This window comes from Mobula hypostoma, chromosome 2, assembly GCF_963921235.1.
Source record: "Mobula hypostoma chromosome 2, sMobHyp1.1, whole genome shotgun sequence".
Taxonomy (NCBI): Eukaryota; Metazoa; Chordata; class Chondrichthyes; order Myliobatiformes; family Myliobatidae; genus Mobula; species Mobula hypostoma.
Window position 1 is genome coordinate 77139605 of NC_086098.1, and position 14710 is coordinate 77154314.

Genomic DNA, 14710 nt, shown 5'->3' on the forward strand with positions numbered 1-14710 from the left:
ATGTTGACACTGGAAGCATGGTAGTACCTGCGGGCTGCCCCCTGCATATCCTCAGACTGTGTCGGCCATTGACACAAAGGATGCATTTCACTGCATGTTCTGATTTACATGTGACAACTAAAGCTAGTCTTTAATCTATCTTTAAAAAAAAAGATAAAACTAATCTTTGGATATAAAACACAGCAGATTCTGGAAACCTGCAATAATGCAGATGACTGCAAATCCGCAAATCAATGGCATGTCAGGTAGCTTCTGTGGAGAGGGATAAACGGAATTAAGATGACCGGTTGACCTTTCATTAGGATATCCCCATTCCAGTGCAAATTTAGAAGGATACATGAATGTGCTTAAGGAGAGATAGGGACCTTGTTTAGGGAAAAGGGATTAGTTTAGTTCCATTATGAATTGTACACTGATACTCTCCTTGTTATTCCTAACGATCTCCAATGCTTTCTTACATTTATAGTATTTTGATACTAGTTGACATTATCTGCATATCTAGTCTTCTTTGGTGAGATCCAACTGCCAATACACTTTATTTAAATGGTGGGTCCTCCTCTCTACCATGGTGGAGATGCTTCCAGCAAATAAAGAAGTTGATTCAGGCCCCATGGTCTTGCGTCGATTAATTAAGGGCTTAGAAGACCTCATTGCTTTCTTGTTTAAACTAAGAAGCTGAGCAAGGAATATTAGTTAAAAGTTTAACTTTGTCACAATCAGCCCTGACACTTTGGAAAGGTCATGCTGCTGTATGAAAACACTGAGGTTAACAATAAACCTCACGGACCCTGAACATCCATCACACCATTAGCCAGAATTCACAGTGGGGTTGCAGTGTTTCACAGCATTCTCGCTATTTCCTGATCATAAATGCATTGTCTTTTTTTATTGTAGAGAAACCACGGGAAGCTTGTTTTGACCCAGGGAATATAATGAACGGCACACGGATTGGCATGGATTTCAAACTCAGCTCCAGTGTCACCTATCGGTGCGATGACGGCTATAAATTGGCAAACTCGGCTACCATCACATGTGTCATCGGGAGTGAAGGAAAGCCAGTCTGGAACAGGGCTCTTCCTTCCTGCAAAGGTAACACAAAAGTATCACTTTCAGTTCAGTGGAGGAAGAAGGCAACAGTCTCAAAAATGATAAACACAGGAGATACTGCAGCTAGTGGAAATATTGAGCAACACACACAAAATGCTGGAGGAACTCAGAAGTCAGGCAGCATCAATGGAGAGGAATTAACAGTTGATATTTCGGGCTGAGACCCTTTATCAGGACTGGAAAGGAAGGAGGAAAAAGCCAGAATAAGGAGATGGGGAGGGGATGGAGTACAAGCTGGCTGGCGAAACGTGAGACCAGCTGACGGGGAAGGTAGGAGGGTATGAGGTGGGGAATGAAGGAAGAGGCTGGGAGCAGACAGGGGAAAGAGATGAGGGTTGAAGAAGAAGGAATCTGATAGGAGAGGACAGTGAATCATTAGACAAAGGGAGGGGAGAAATGAATCAATTTCTAAGGAGAGGAATAAGCAGTTGGCTTTTTGGGTCATGACCCCTCATCAGGACTGTCAATGTTTTAGAACAAAACCCTTGATTAGGACTGATGAATGGTTTCAGCCTGAAACGTTGACTGTTTATTCCTCTCCTCAGATGCTACCTGACCCTCTGAATTCCCCCAGCATTTTATATTTGTTAAAAATTCTTGCTCTATTCTACTCTAAAATGTTGTGTCTGCTCTCTTGTTAGCTTTATTCAGGATTGAGATCCATTAAATTTTGAAATCAAAGGCAAGGAAGGCAAATGTGGATTGAATGGCGAAGTGAATAGTGTTCAAGACTACACCTACTTCTAATGTTTTTATCGAAAAGGGGTGAGGGGAATTATATGCTGTAAATTTGCATAAAGTAAATGTTAACTGTCATGGCAGACCCATAAATTATATTGTTAACAATATTCTTTGTACACAAAGCATCAGCAATGAGACTGCTTTCTATTCATGTTCAATGACCAGAATTTCAAAACACATGTATTGAAGTTCAAGGTGTCATGTTAAACTTTGCCATTTTAGGAGGCTAATTATGGAGAAATGCAATCAACAATGATCTTGAACTTTTTATCTCTTCACCATGAAGTAAGCCTTTCTGATGCAGTGTCAGTCGACAGCAGTATAAATTTGCCGTTGCTCCTCAATACCTTATTTATTTGGAGATACAGTATGCAGCAGGCCCTTCTGGCCCAAAGAGTTGCACTGCCTACCAATCCACCAACTTAACCCTACCTAGCCATCATAGGACAATTTACAATGACCAATTAACCTACTAACCCAGGGGTTCGCAACCTTTTTTATGCCATGGACCTCTACCATTAACCGCAGGGTCCTTGGACCCCAGGTGGGAAAATATTTAACTAGTGTGTCTTTGGACTGTGGGAGGAAACAGGAGCAACCGGATAAAACCCATGTAGTTCAAGGGAGATGGTGCTGTGACTGAACTCAGAATGCCAAGAGCTGTAATAGCGTTGTGCTGGCAGTGGCACTTAATTCTGAACTCTGTGTAACTGTTGGCATAAGCTGTAGAATACTATAGTACACAACCAGGCCTTTGGTCCCACCTTGTCTGTGCTGAACTGCTATTCCCATTGACCTGCCATAAACTTCGGTTCTAGTTGTTTCTAAAGTCACAAAAAAAACACGATCAACACACACAATGTAGGGGCAGCATGGTGGCATAGTGATTAGTGTAATGCTGTGTATTCCAGCGGCCCAGGTTCAATTCCCACCGCTGTCTGTAAGGAGTTTGTTTGTTCTCCCCGTGACCACATGGGTTTCCTCCAGGTGCTCCGGATTTTTCCCACATTCCAAAACTTACCAATTAGTAGGTTAGTTGTTCATTTGGGTGGCATGAGCTCGTTCGGCTGTAAGGGTCTGTTATCACGCTGTGTCTTAAAATAAAAAATGTGGTGTCTTTCAGGATGTCAAGCTAGTTAGTGTGGTGGTTAGCTGGATGCTATTACAGATCAAGGCACTGGAATTCAGGGTTCAATTCTGGTGTCTTCTGTAAGGAAGTCTCTATGTTCTTCCCCCAAGTGCGTGTGGGATTCCTCCAAATGCTCTGGTTTTCTCACACAGTCCCAAAGATGAACTGGTTAATTTGTTATTGTAAATTGTTCTGTGATTATGCTAGGGTTAATTGGTGGGTTGCTGGGTAGTGTGGCTCATTGGGCCAGAAAGGCCAGTTACGTGCTGTATCTCTAAATAAAATAAAGTGCTGGAGGACCTCAGCAGGTCAGGCCGTATCTATGGAGGGAAATGAACTGTTGTGAATGTGGCAGTTTCAGTGGAGAGCGATCCTTCAAAAAATAAAAAGAATACTGCTAATGTATAGTGCAGATTTTTGCCTTGAAGCCTCACTGAACATTGGTGACAGTATGATTTTTAATGGAGGATAAATTACCCCATCTGTGTATGTCAAATTAAAAGGAAAACTTCCCAATATTCTGATCAATCTTTAACATCCAAAAAAAAATTGACTCATCATTTTCTCCTTTACCCATTTTGGGATCTTTCTTTGTCCAAGCTTCTCCCCACCTTCCCAATATGATAAGAGAACAGTGTAGTCAGAAACTTTAGTGACTAAACAAAAAACAATCTTAGGAGAAATAAAAAAAACACCATTGAAAACTTGAGACTAGAAAGAAGTAATTAATGTGCATAATTCTGGGTCTATGAAAATAATAATCTTTTTCTCTGTACATCTGCAGTACAGTAGTTAGTTTTCTGTTGAAGAACTCGTATTTTCTTCTGTAGCTTCATGGAACTTCTCATCCTGATTGGCAAAATTATCCTGGTGGTGGGCTGGGTACTGTCCACAGTGGACCTTAATTTTTCCTGAAATTTCAACTCTTTATTTGATGGATGAAAATTATTTTCAGGTTCAGACATAACTTTTTTAATATCACCTGCACTTACTGCCAATTAGAATGCAAATATTGAGGTGAAGACAGAATTTTCATTCAAACTGTCTATAAAGTCTTTTCATTCGTTTGAATGTAATTTGTAATTGCAGACACCTCATTTCTGACATTTGAGTATAATTTTAAACCCTGTAAAAAGTATGTTAAATAGTTCTATGAATGACTGCTATTTGTGAGTGACCTTTACATCCCAATTTCTGACATTTCTTTATAGAACATCCTCAAATTAAGAACTTGTACTAGAACAGTTTGTGTCCTTCATTCCCATACTTTAGCCAACATAATGGGCCATTCAGCCATCATGAGAGGCATAATGTTGATAGCAGAAGTAGTAGTGTGATCACTCGAGTCTAATATGCTGTTTAACTTCATTGGACAGAGAATTCCACAGATTCAACACTCTTTGGCAAAGCAGTTCCTTCTCATCTCTGCCCGAAATTAACTCCCCTGAATTTTGAAGCTATGTCCCTTAGCTCTAGTCTCACCTACCAATGGAAACAACTTTCCTTCCTCAATCTCAACTACCCCTTTCATAATTTTATATGTTTCTATAAGATCTCCTCTCAGTCTTCTGCATTCCAGCGAGTACAGTCCCAAGCGACTCAATCTCTCCTCATAGTCTAAACCCCTCATCTCTGGAATCAACCTGTTGAACCTCCTCTGTTCCGCCCCCAAAGGCAGCCTCACCAGTACCCTATACAGTTGCAGCATAACTTTCCTGCTCAGCATAACCTGCTGAGTTCCTCCAGCATTTTGCATGTGTTGCTCATCTAATTAGCCCTTTACCTCTTTCATCTTCAAGGACCCCTACCTTTCAGATCATGCTCTCATCTCACTACTGCCATTAGGCACTGAGATATGAAAGCCTTAGGTCCCATAACACCAGATTTTGGAACAGTTATTACCCTTCATTCATCAGGCTCCTGAGTAGCATAGATGACTTCACTCACCACAACACTCGGCTGATTCTACAACCTACAGACTCACTTTCAAGGACACTTTAAAACTCATCTTCTCAGTATTATTTTTATTTGGACAGTTTGTCTTCATTTGCACTTTGGTTGTTGTCAGTCTTTGTCTGTTTAGGTATTTTTTTTCTTGTAAAATATTATTGTATTTCTATTTTTCGGGTAAGTGCCTGAAAGAAGTGAATATCAGGGTAGAATATGGTAACAAATGCATACTTCAAGAACAAATTTACATTGAACTTTGGTTCAACAATTCAGCTGAATAACAGGAGTTTCACTGGTGAAACACACCCTTCGGTGCCCATGCAAGAACTGACACTAATCTACATAATTTAACACTTCCTCGTCAATTGTTGATTTAACTCCATTAGAGTGCCTTGCTTATTAGAGTACTGACAAGTGTGGAGCTACCCACAGATTTCTAGCATCCACAGAATCTCTTATGTTTAGTAAGGAGCACCAGCCCAGGTTATGTGATCCACTGTGAGGTTCAAATGTTCTCCAAATGCTTAGCAACATGAGCAGTGTGGGGCATGTTTCTAAATAAAGTTTGTTTTTGATTAAGAAACATATTCTCCTCGGTGGGTGAAGACCATAACTGGCGATGGGGGGACTGGACTGAGTGAGGAAGCCCCCCGATTATTGTAGTAGTATACCACTCCAGGGGGCCACAGGACGGGTCCTATTGATTTCAAGGAATATAATAAAGTATCATTTAACGCGTTGACTACGACTGTAAGAATGAAAAGACATTGCATAGTTTGTTCCTGTAAATATCTTTTATAATGAAAAATGTTTATTTTGATTGTAATAAATTGTTTCCGTTTGGTGTGAGATGACTGCTCACCTCTTTGTGGGCTGTGTATTTGTGTAGTGGGTGTGGAGGAAGATCTAAGGGCATGTGTCCCAGACAGCTGTGTGAGAGAAGACTCACTGATCTACGGGCTTTCCCAGGGACACACGTAGAGAAGAACATCAAACAAACATAGAACAGTACAGAACAGGGACAGGCTCTCCAGCCTACAATGTTGTGTTGTCCAATTAAATAAGTAACAAATTCCTAACTAAACTAATTGATTGTGTCTACACAATGTCCATATCACTCTATTTTCCTCATATTCATGTGCCTATCTAAACATCTCTCAAAAGTTCCCAATGTACCTGCATCTACCACCACCCCAGGTAGGGCATTAGGCATCCACCACTCCCTGTGTAAAATATTTGCCCCTCACACTTCTTTTAAAATTACCCCCTCTCAACTTAAATGCATACCCTCTGGTATTAGACATTTTAACCCTGGGAAGAAGATACTCTGTCTACGCTATCAATGCCTCTCAAAATCTCATAATCTCTGTGAGGTCTCCCCTCAACCTCTGCTACTCCAGAGAAAACAATCCGTTTATTCCACCTTTTGTTACAGCACATGCCATTTAATAGAGACAGTGTCCTGACAAACCGTGTCTGCATCCTCTGGTGTGTTGGTGGCAGGTCATCAACTCAGTGAAAGAAACCCTTTGGTCTGCCCAAAACCTTGATCATTCAGCACATTGAGATACCTGTAGTCTAACGCTGGCAACTGGAATGTTCCAGGCTGCAAGAGTACATGCTGAGAGACACACTGAAGCTCGGTACAGCCACCACAAGGGCTCAGTGGGGAAGGACCATGGTATTGGTTTCTTCCGCTACTGGAGAGGGAGGGGCCATGTTGGATGAGGAAGCCCCTCAAATATTGTAGTAATGTACGACCCCAGGGGGCCAAATGAGTGGTAACAGTGGTGTTGGTTTTACAGAACGTAATAGAACTCTACTTAATGCATTGTCTATGAATGTAAGGATAAAAAGGCATTGTATGGTTTATTCTTGTAAATAATTTCTTATAATGAATAACGTTAAAAATGGTTAAAAATAATTCTGCTCAGTCGCATCACATGTCTGCCAGTCAGTGTCCAAGAGCCCTGTCTCTTCCCTTTTTCAGCTCCGTGTGGAGGACAGCACACTGGATCTCAAGGAGTGGTTCTCTCACCAAATTACCCTCGCAATTATTCAAGCGGACAGACCTGTTTGTACTCCATTACAGTGCCAAAGGAATTCGGTGAGTTTGTGCTGCTGATCCGTTTGGGTATCTGAATCGTTGATAATTTACTAATTTTGAGCAAAATTGTACTTAAACTGACACATTATTTTGAATTACTGCATGTTGCTCTGCTGAATCACATAGAGCAGTAGCTGTGAGATATTCAATGATCTTTATTCAATGCAGCAGATCTTCTTCAATATATGTTTCAATCGTCTTGGACAATGTTTATACTTTTTAAACACGGCAGTAATAATACAACGTAGAGTAATTTTGTTCTACGCTCCGTGGCCACGTTAATATGTATCTCCTATAGCTATTAAAATAACCAGAGTGTATGCTTATGGCATTCTGTTGTGATAGCCCATCCACTTCAATGTTCAATGTGTTGTGCATTCATAGAGACTCTTCTGCACACCAACATTGTAACATGTGGTTATTTGAATTACTGTTACCTTCCGGTCAGCTTGATCCAGTCCGGCCATTCTCCTCTGACCTCTCTTATTAACAAGGCATTTTCACCCACAGAACTGCCACTCACTGGGTGTTTTTTTTTGCACCTCTCTGTTAACGCTAGAGACTGTTGTATGTGAAAATCCCTGTTGATCAGTAATTTCTGAGATACTCAAACCAGCCTTTAGGTTAATTAGATCACATTTCTTCCCCATTCTGACATTTGGTCTGAACCACTGATCCTCTTGATCATGCCTGCATGTTTTTATGCATTGAGTTGCTGCCACATGATTGCCTGATTAGATATTTACCTAATCAAGTGGCCACTGAGTGTAGTTTCTTCATCTCCTTTATTCCATTGCTGGATCCTGATGATTTTGCAATCCAAAAGTTCTTCCAAAATCAAGAATGAGACATTAATTCTTATTTGTTGTTTATGGCTGATTTATTAAGTGTTACAAAAGTGGAAAGTGAACAAGAAAGAGGCACCGAGAGAATGAAGCGAAGACAAAGGGAAAAGGAATTGAAAATAATTGACTTTATTTCTTACATCCTTCATGTACATGAGGAGTAAAGATCTTTATGTTAAGTCTCTATCTAAATGTGCTTTGTGCAATCATAGTAATTTATAATAATTTATAATAAATAGAACAGTCATTGTAATATAGAGTATGCTCAAATCAACGTGAGTTTATCAGTCTATTGGCCTGGTGGAAGAAGCTATCTCGGAGCCTGTTGGTCCTGGCTTTTATGCTGAGGTACCGCTTCCAGGATGGTAGCAGCTGGAATAGATTGTGGTTGGGATGACTTGGGTCCCCTGTGATCCTAATGGGCCTTTTTACACACCTGTCCTTGTAAACATCCTGAATCATGGGAAGTTCACAAGTACAGATGCACTGGGTTGTCCGCACCACTCTCTGCAGAGTCCTGCGATTAAGGGAGGTACAGTTCCCATATCAGGCAGTGATGCAGCCAGTCAGGATGCTTTCAATTGTGCCCCTGTGGAAAGTTCTTGGGATTTGCGAACCCATACCAAAATTCCTCAACCGTCTGTGGTGAAAGAGGTGCTGTTGTGCCCTTTTCACCACGCAGCTGCTGTGTACAGGCCACGTGAGGTCCTTGGTGATGTGGATGCTGAGGAACTTGAAGCTGTTTACCATCTCAACCCCAAATCCATTGACGTCAATAGGGGTTAGCTAATCTCCATTTCTCCTCTAATCCACAACCAACCCTTTTGTTTTGTGACATTGCAGGAGAGGTTCTCTTTTTGACACCTCTGTGTCAGAAAGATGACTTCTTCCCTGTAGGCCACCTCATTATTGTTTGAGATAAGGCCAATCAATGTAATGTTGTCGGCAAATTTAATTAGCAGATTGGAGCTGTGGGTGGCGACGCAGTCATGGGTACACAGGGAGTAAAGGAGGGGACTCAGCACACAGCCCTGAGGGGCTCCTGTATTGAGAATCAGAAGGTTGGAGGTGAGGGAGCCCTCTCTTACAACCTGCTGACAATCTGACAGGAAGTCCAGGATGCAGCTGCACAAGGCAGGGTCAAGGCTGAGGTCTCTGAGCTCTGAGTCATGGTTGTCTCATACTCAGACTATGATAACAAAAATCCCAGTGACAACAATTGACCTTCAAAATACTCAAATTTGTGTAACATGACACCTGCCACAGAAAACGAACAATTTTCAGGAAGAATACAAAAAAAACAATTCCTGAAAATTCACTGAACTACATGTATATAGATGAATATGTACATGCATATAACTGAATTACATGTATATAGGTGACTATACTAAAAATATAAGCAAGCATAGGAAAGTTAAACTACAGGGACAATCACTATTCTACATCCCAATGCAACACTAATGATCCTTTTCAAACATTTCAGGTTCTCCTTATTCTCTTAAAATGTAAGCTTATTGGGCTCACCCTTTGTGCTTTGACTCTCTTAACTCTTGGTATCATTCTGGTGAAACTGCACTTCTGGTGTTGATGCCTACCCTTGAAGTATTCATACTGATACTGATAGTGGACTGACATTAAGGATTTTCTGTCATGTTCATGAAGTTGCTCTAGCAGATAAGGTGAAGGAGAATCCTAAGGGAATCTTCAAACATGTTAAGAGCAAGAGGATTGCAAAGGACAAAATTCGCCCTCTTGAAGACCAGAATAGTAATCCAAATGTGGAGCCAAAACAGATGGGGAAGATCTCAAATGCTACCTTTGCATGTGTATTTACTTGAGAGATGGACACAGAGAAGCTGCATCAACTTCATAGACGCTGTAGGCCTTACAGAAGAGGAGGTGTTTGCCACCCCAAGGAAAATCAGGTGGATAAATTCCCAGGGTCTGACAAGGTATCCCTTGGACCCTGCGGGAGGCAAGTGCAGAAATTGCCGGGTCCCTAGCAGAGATAATTAAAACGACCTTTAGCGACAGGAGAGGTACCAGAGGATCGGATGATGGCCAGTATTGTTCCATTGTTCAAAAAGGCTCTAAACAGAAACCAAGAAATTATAGGCTAGTGAGTCTGACATCAGTTTTGGGAAAGTTATCAGAAGGTATTTCAAGGGAAGGATATATAACTACATATTTGGATAGCTATCGACTGATGATAGTCAGCATGTCTTCGTGCATGATAGATCATGTCTAACTAATCTTGTAGAGTTTTTTGAAGAAGTTACTAGGAAAGTGCCTGAAGGGAAGGCAGTGGATGTTACATGGACATTAGTAAGGCATTTGACAATATCCCACATGGGAGGCTGGTCAAGCAGGTTCAATTGTTTGGCATTCAGGATGAAGTAGTAGATTGGATTAGACATTGCTTTTCTGGGAGAAGCCAGCGAGTAGTAGAAGAGGGTTGCCTCTCTGAGTGGAGGCCTGTGACTAGTGGTGTGCTGCAGGGAGTATTTCAGAGTCCTTTGTTGTTTGTCATCTATATCAATGATCTGAAAAGTAATGTCATCAACTGGATCATCAAATTTGCAGATGACACCAAGATTGGGGGTGTAGTGGACAGTGAGGAAGGTTAACATGGCTTACAGAAAGATCTCCATCAGCTGGAAAAATGGGCTAAAAATGGCAGATGGGATTTAATGTAGACAAGAGAATGGCTTTGCACTTTGGTAGGAACAACCAAGGTAGGTCTTACACTGTGAAAGGTGGGACACTGAGGAGTGGAGTAGAACAAAGGGATCTGGCAACACAGGTCCATAATTTGTTGAAAGTGGTGTCACAGGTAGATGGCGTCGTAAGGAAAGCTTTGGCACATTAGCCTTCATAAACCCAAGTACTGAATGCAAGTGCTACGATGTTCTGCTGAAGCTGTATAAGACGTGGCGAAGCCTAATACGGAGTACTGTGGGCAGTTTTGGTCACATTCCTATAGGACAGATGTGAACAAGATTGAAAGCGTGCAGAGAGAATTTACAAAGATGTTGCTGGGTCTGGAGGAACTGAGTTTTAAGGAAAGATTGAATAAATTAGGACTGTATTCTTTAGAATGTAGAAGATTGAGAGGGGATTTGATAGAGGTATACAATACTAGAAGGCAAATATATAGGCTAAGTGCAAGCAGTCTTTTTTCACTGAGGTTGGGTGGAACTACAACCAGAGGTCATGGCTTAAGGATGAAAGATGAGAAGCTTAAGGGGAACATGAGGGGAAACTTCTTCACACAGAAGGTCGTGAGAGAGTGGAATGAATTACCAGCACAAGTGGTGCACGCGAGCTCGATTTCAACATTTAAGAACAGTACATGGATAATAGGTTGATGGGAGTCGGCAGTTTAAATGGTTTTGGCATGGACTGGATGACCCAAAGGGCCTGTTTCTATGCTGTACTTCTCTAAGACTCTATATCTCTAATCAGCTTCTTGCGAGCCATGGTTTCCCTAGAATAGCTGAAATAGTAAAATCATGCAGCACAATAGCCAAGTATTTTTATGATTTTGAATTAAAATAAATATTTTGATGTTTCCAATAGTGGATGAGTCTAGAACCACAAGTGTCTAATTCCCAATGACACTTAAAGAACATTGTAAACTTGAAAAATCAAAATAGTAATTCACTTGTGCTCTCAATTCACTGACACGGGCAGTGTAACGTCTTTCTGGCTGGGATAACCATCAAACTAAGGTAACCAAACATGGTTTGGGTGACCCTCAAAGGGGCTGGAGGAACTCAGCGGGTCAGGCAGCATTTATAGAGGGAAATGGACAGTCAGTTTGAGATCTTCAGCTGGGCTGGCTATTTATTTCCCAGATGTTGCCTGACCCGCTGACTTCCTCCAACTCCTTTTATGCATGCTTCAGCTCTTTGAAAATTACACTTGTTTTTTTTTGTCACACATACATTGAAACATCAAAACATACAGCGAAACACATTGCTTGCTTTGAGGATATGTAGAGGTAATCTCACAAGCATTGCCATGCTTCTGGCATCAACATAGCTTGCCCTCAACATACTAACCCTAAACCTTACGCCTTTGTAAATGTGAGGAAACCTATGTGGTTGTAGGATGTATATACAGACTTCTTACAGACAGCAGTGGAAATTGATCCCCGATCTTACATTTGTCCGAAGTAAAGCTACCCTTATCCTTTTCAGCAACTGCAGTCTCTTGTGTCTACAAAGTGGGTGACTTCTGTCTAGAAACCATCCAATCAGATCAAAGAGATGAGTCTACCACTTTAGTTTTCTATCTCAATCTGAACCGTCTCAATATCAGAGTTTTTATTAAAAAGGAAATCTGTATTTCTTTTTCAGCATTCCATTTTTTTCTCTTTCTACTTTCCAAGTATTTCAGACTTTGTTTGCCTCCTCCTTCCACCATATATAAACACATCTTTACTCCTGTCTGTGTCTGGCATGGCCATCTTCTCTGTTGTTTATTTGTCCATGTATTCACTTAATTACAGACTTTTCTGTTTTCCACTCTGGTCCCCTTTTCTGCAGATTAAGCCTTATTTCATTTCTGAATATTCCAAGTTTCAAAGAAAGATCGCCACCCTAAAACAGAGTCATAGAGTCAAAGAGTTCTACAGCAAAGAAGCAGGCCCTTCAGCCCAACTAGTCTGTGCCAAATGTTATACTGCCCAAATATGTACATTTTATTTCCTTAGACTACAACCATTGGTTTCCTGAACTGGTGTGGATAACTTCAGTGTCCAACTCTGAACTGATTCACCTCCTGTACACTCACTGTCAAGGACTCTACAACTCATTTTTTCAGTATTATTTATTTTCTATTTTCAAAATTTGTCCTTTTTTTGCACATTGGTTGTTCGATAAATTTTTTTTATAAATGTTGTATTTCTTTAATTTCCTGTAAGTACCTGCAAGAAAATCAATCTCAAGTTAGTATATAATGATATATACATACTTCAATAAATTTACTTTGGATTTGACTTTATCATTTGACCAGTTAAGTATCTCTAGCATATTTTGATTATCGAGTCAATCATTCGGCACAGAAACCAGCCAACTAGTCCTTGCCAACCAAGATCAGCATCTCACCTACCAGCTTGAACTCCTTCCTTCTTCTCCTGGCTTCTTCTTCCTTCCTTTCCAGTCCTGACGAAGAGGCCCAGCCTGAAATGCCAACTACTTGTTCCTCTTTATAGATGCTGCTTCACCTGCTGATCTCCTCCAGTACTTCACGTGTACTATTCTGAATTTCTAGTATCTGCAGAGAGTCCTGTGTTTGTGTTTGTGGCTAATGTCCCTCTAAACACTACCTATCCATATATCTGTCAAAGAATTATTCAAATAGTGTTAATATATTGATCTCAATCACATCCAGCATCTGTGGTCTGTTGTGTCTCCTCTGCTACCTACTACCAAACTGGAACAGAAGATGATTTGTGCAGGAACTTGAGAAACCTTTTGCAGAACCTATGATCTAAAGTAAGAATAGCTCAGTCTACATTCCTTTCAAAGTGGTGGGGCTCATCCCCAACATATATACATAACATATATGTTGGACATATATACAGAAAGGTGCCAGAAAAGGGCTAGTAACATCATGAAGGATCCCACTCACGCTGGTCATGGACTGTTGGTCCTACTCCCATCAGGGAGGAGGCCATGTAGCATCCACACCAGGATCACCAGACTCAATAAACAGTTACTGTCCCCAAGCTATAAGGCTGATCAACAGCCCCATCCACTAACCCATCTTCCACATCCCCAACTTTATCAATTCTTGTCAGTCAGCTTAACTACAGATACTCCCGTCCCTAGCTTCACCTTATGGACGTACAATCAATCTGAGTTTATCAGTTATCAGATGTAATTTTATTTATTATGTTCATTATTTTTATCGTGTTCTTTTTCTTATTGTGTTTTTGCTCTGTGCTGCACCGAATCCAGAGTTTGCTCTCCTTTACATGTGTGTACTGGAAATAAACATTAAACAACCTTGAATCTTCAAAGAGGCAGCTAACCTTGCAACCCAAAAAACAGACCATTACTGGGAATATCTGATGGGAACACAGACTCCCATTGCTACGTTTAGTTTGAAAATGGAATGACTATTCTTCAGAGTGGCAAGACAAACAGATCTGAGGGACTATTCAAGCTGTGACTGAACAATGAAATTCCTTTGCAAGGGGAGATCAGAATGCTTATTTCTCACAGGTGCTTTCTGATATTTAAGGTAAAATGCATCTGTGATGTAGCAAATACCAGACGTGATAAAAATCTTTAGTAACTGATTTGATTAGCAAACATGTAAATTAAAATACATTTTCTTCCCATATCTTTGGGAATGGTAATTGTTTGAAGGAGTTTGCAAACATTCATAAGGAAATTTTGCATGACATATGGAAAGTTCAAGAATTGTCACAAAAGAAAGCCATGTACTGTATGGTGCACTACACGGAATGGTACAGTATCATAGTAGTTAGCCTAATGCTATTACAGTGGCAGCTGTAAGATCGGAGTGCAATTCACACAGTTGACTGTAAGGAGTTTGTATATTCTCCCTGTGACTGTGAAGGTTTCTTTGTACATTCCAAAAACATACAGTTAGGGTTAGCAAGTTGTGGACATGCTATGTTGGGTTGTGGGCATGCTATATTAGCACCACAAACATGGTGAAGGAGACACAAACAATGCATTTTACTGTATGTTTTGATGTATTTATGTACATCTGACAACTAAAGCTAATCTAAGGAAGGTGTGTTGTTGGGGGGGAGGGAAATGAAGTGGGAAGCTGGGAGGTGATAAGTGGAAA

The 14710-nt window shown here is 40.7% G+C and overlaps 1 protein-coding gene across 5 annotated transcripts in view; it reads left to right on the forward strand.

The window, feature by feature from the left end:
• The window catches only part of LOC134341158 (CUB and sushi domain-containing protein 1-like), a 2430601-nt gene that overhangs the window by 1989199 nt on the left and 426692 nt on the right, over positions 1-14710 (forward strand). For all 5 annotated transcript variants that reach the window (XM_063038952.1, XM_063038962.1, XM_063038968.1 and 2 more), the window contains 2 exons: positions 895-1089; positions 6918-7034. In XM_063038952.1, coding sequence (XP_062895022.1) covers positions 895-1089; positions 6918-7034 — 312 coding nt within the window. The remainder of the gene's footprint in view (positions 1-894; positions 1090-6917; positions 7035-14710) is intronic.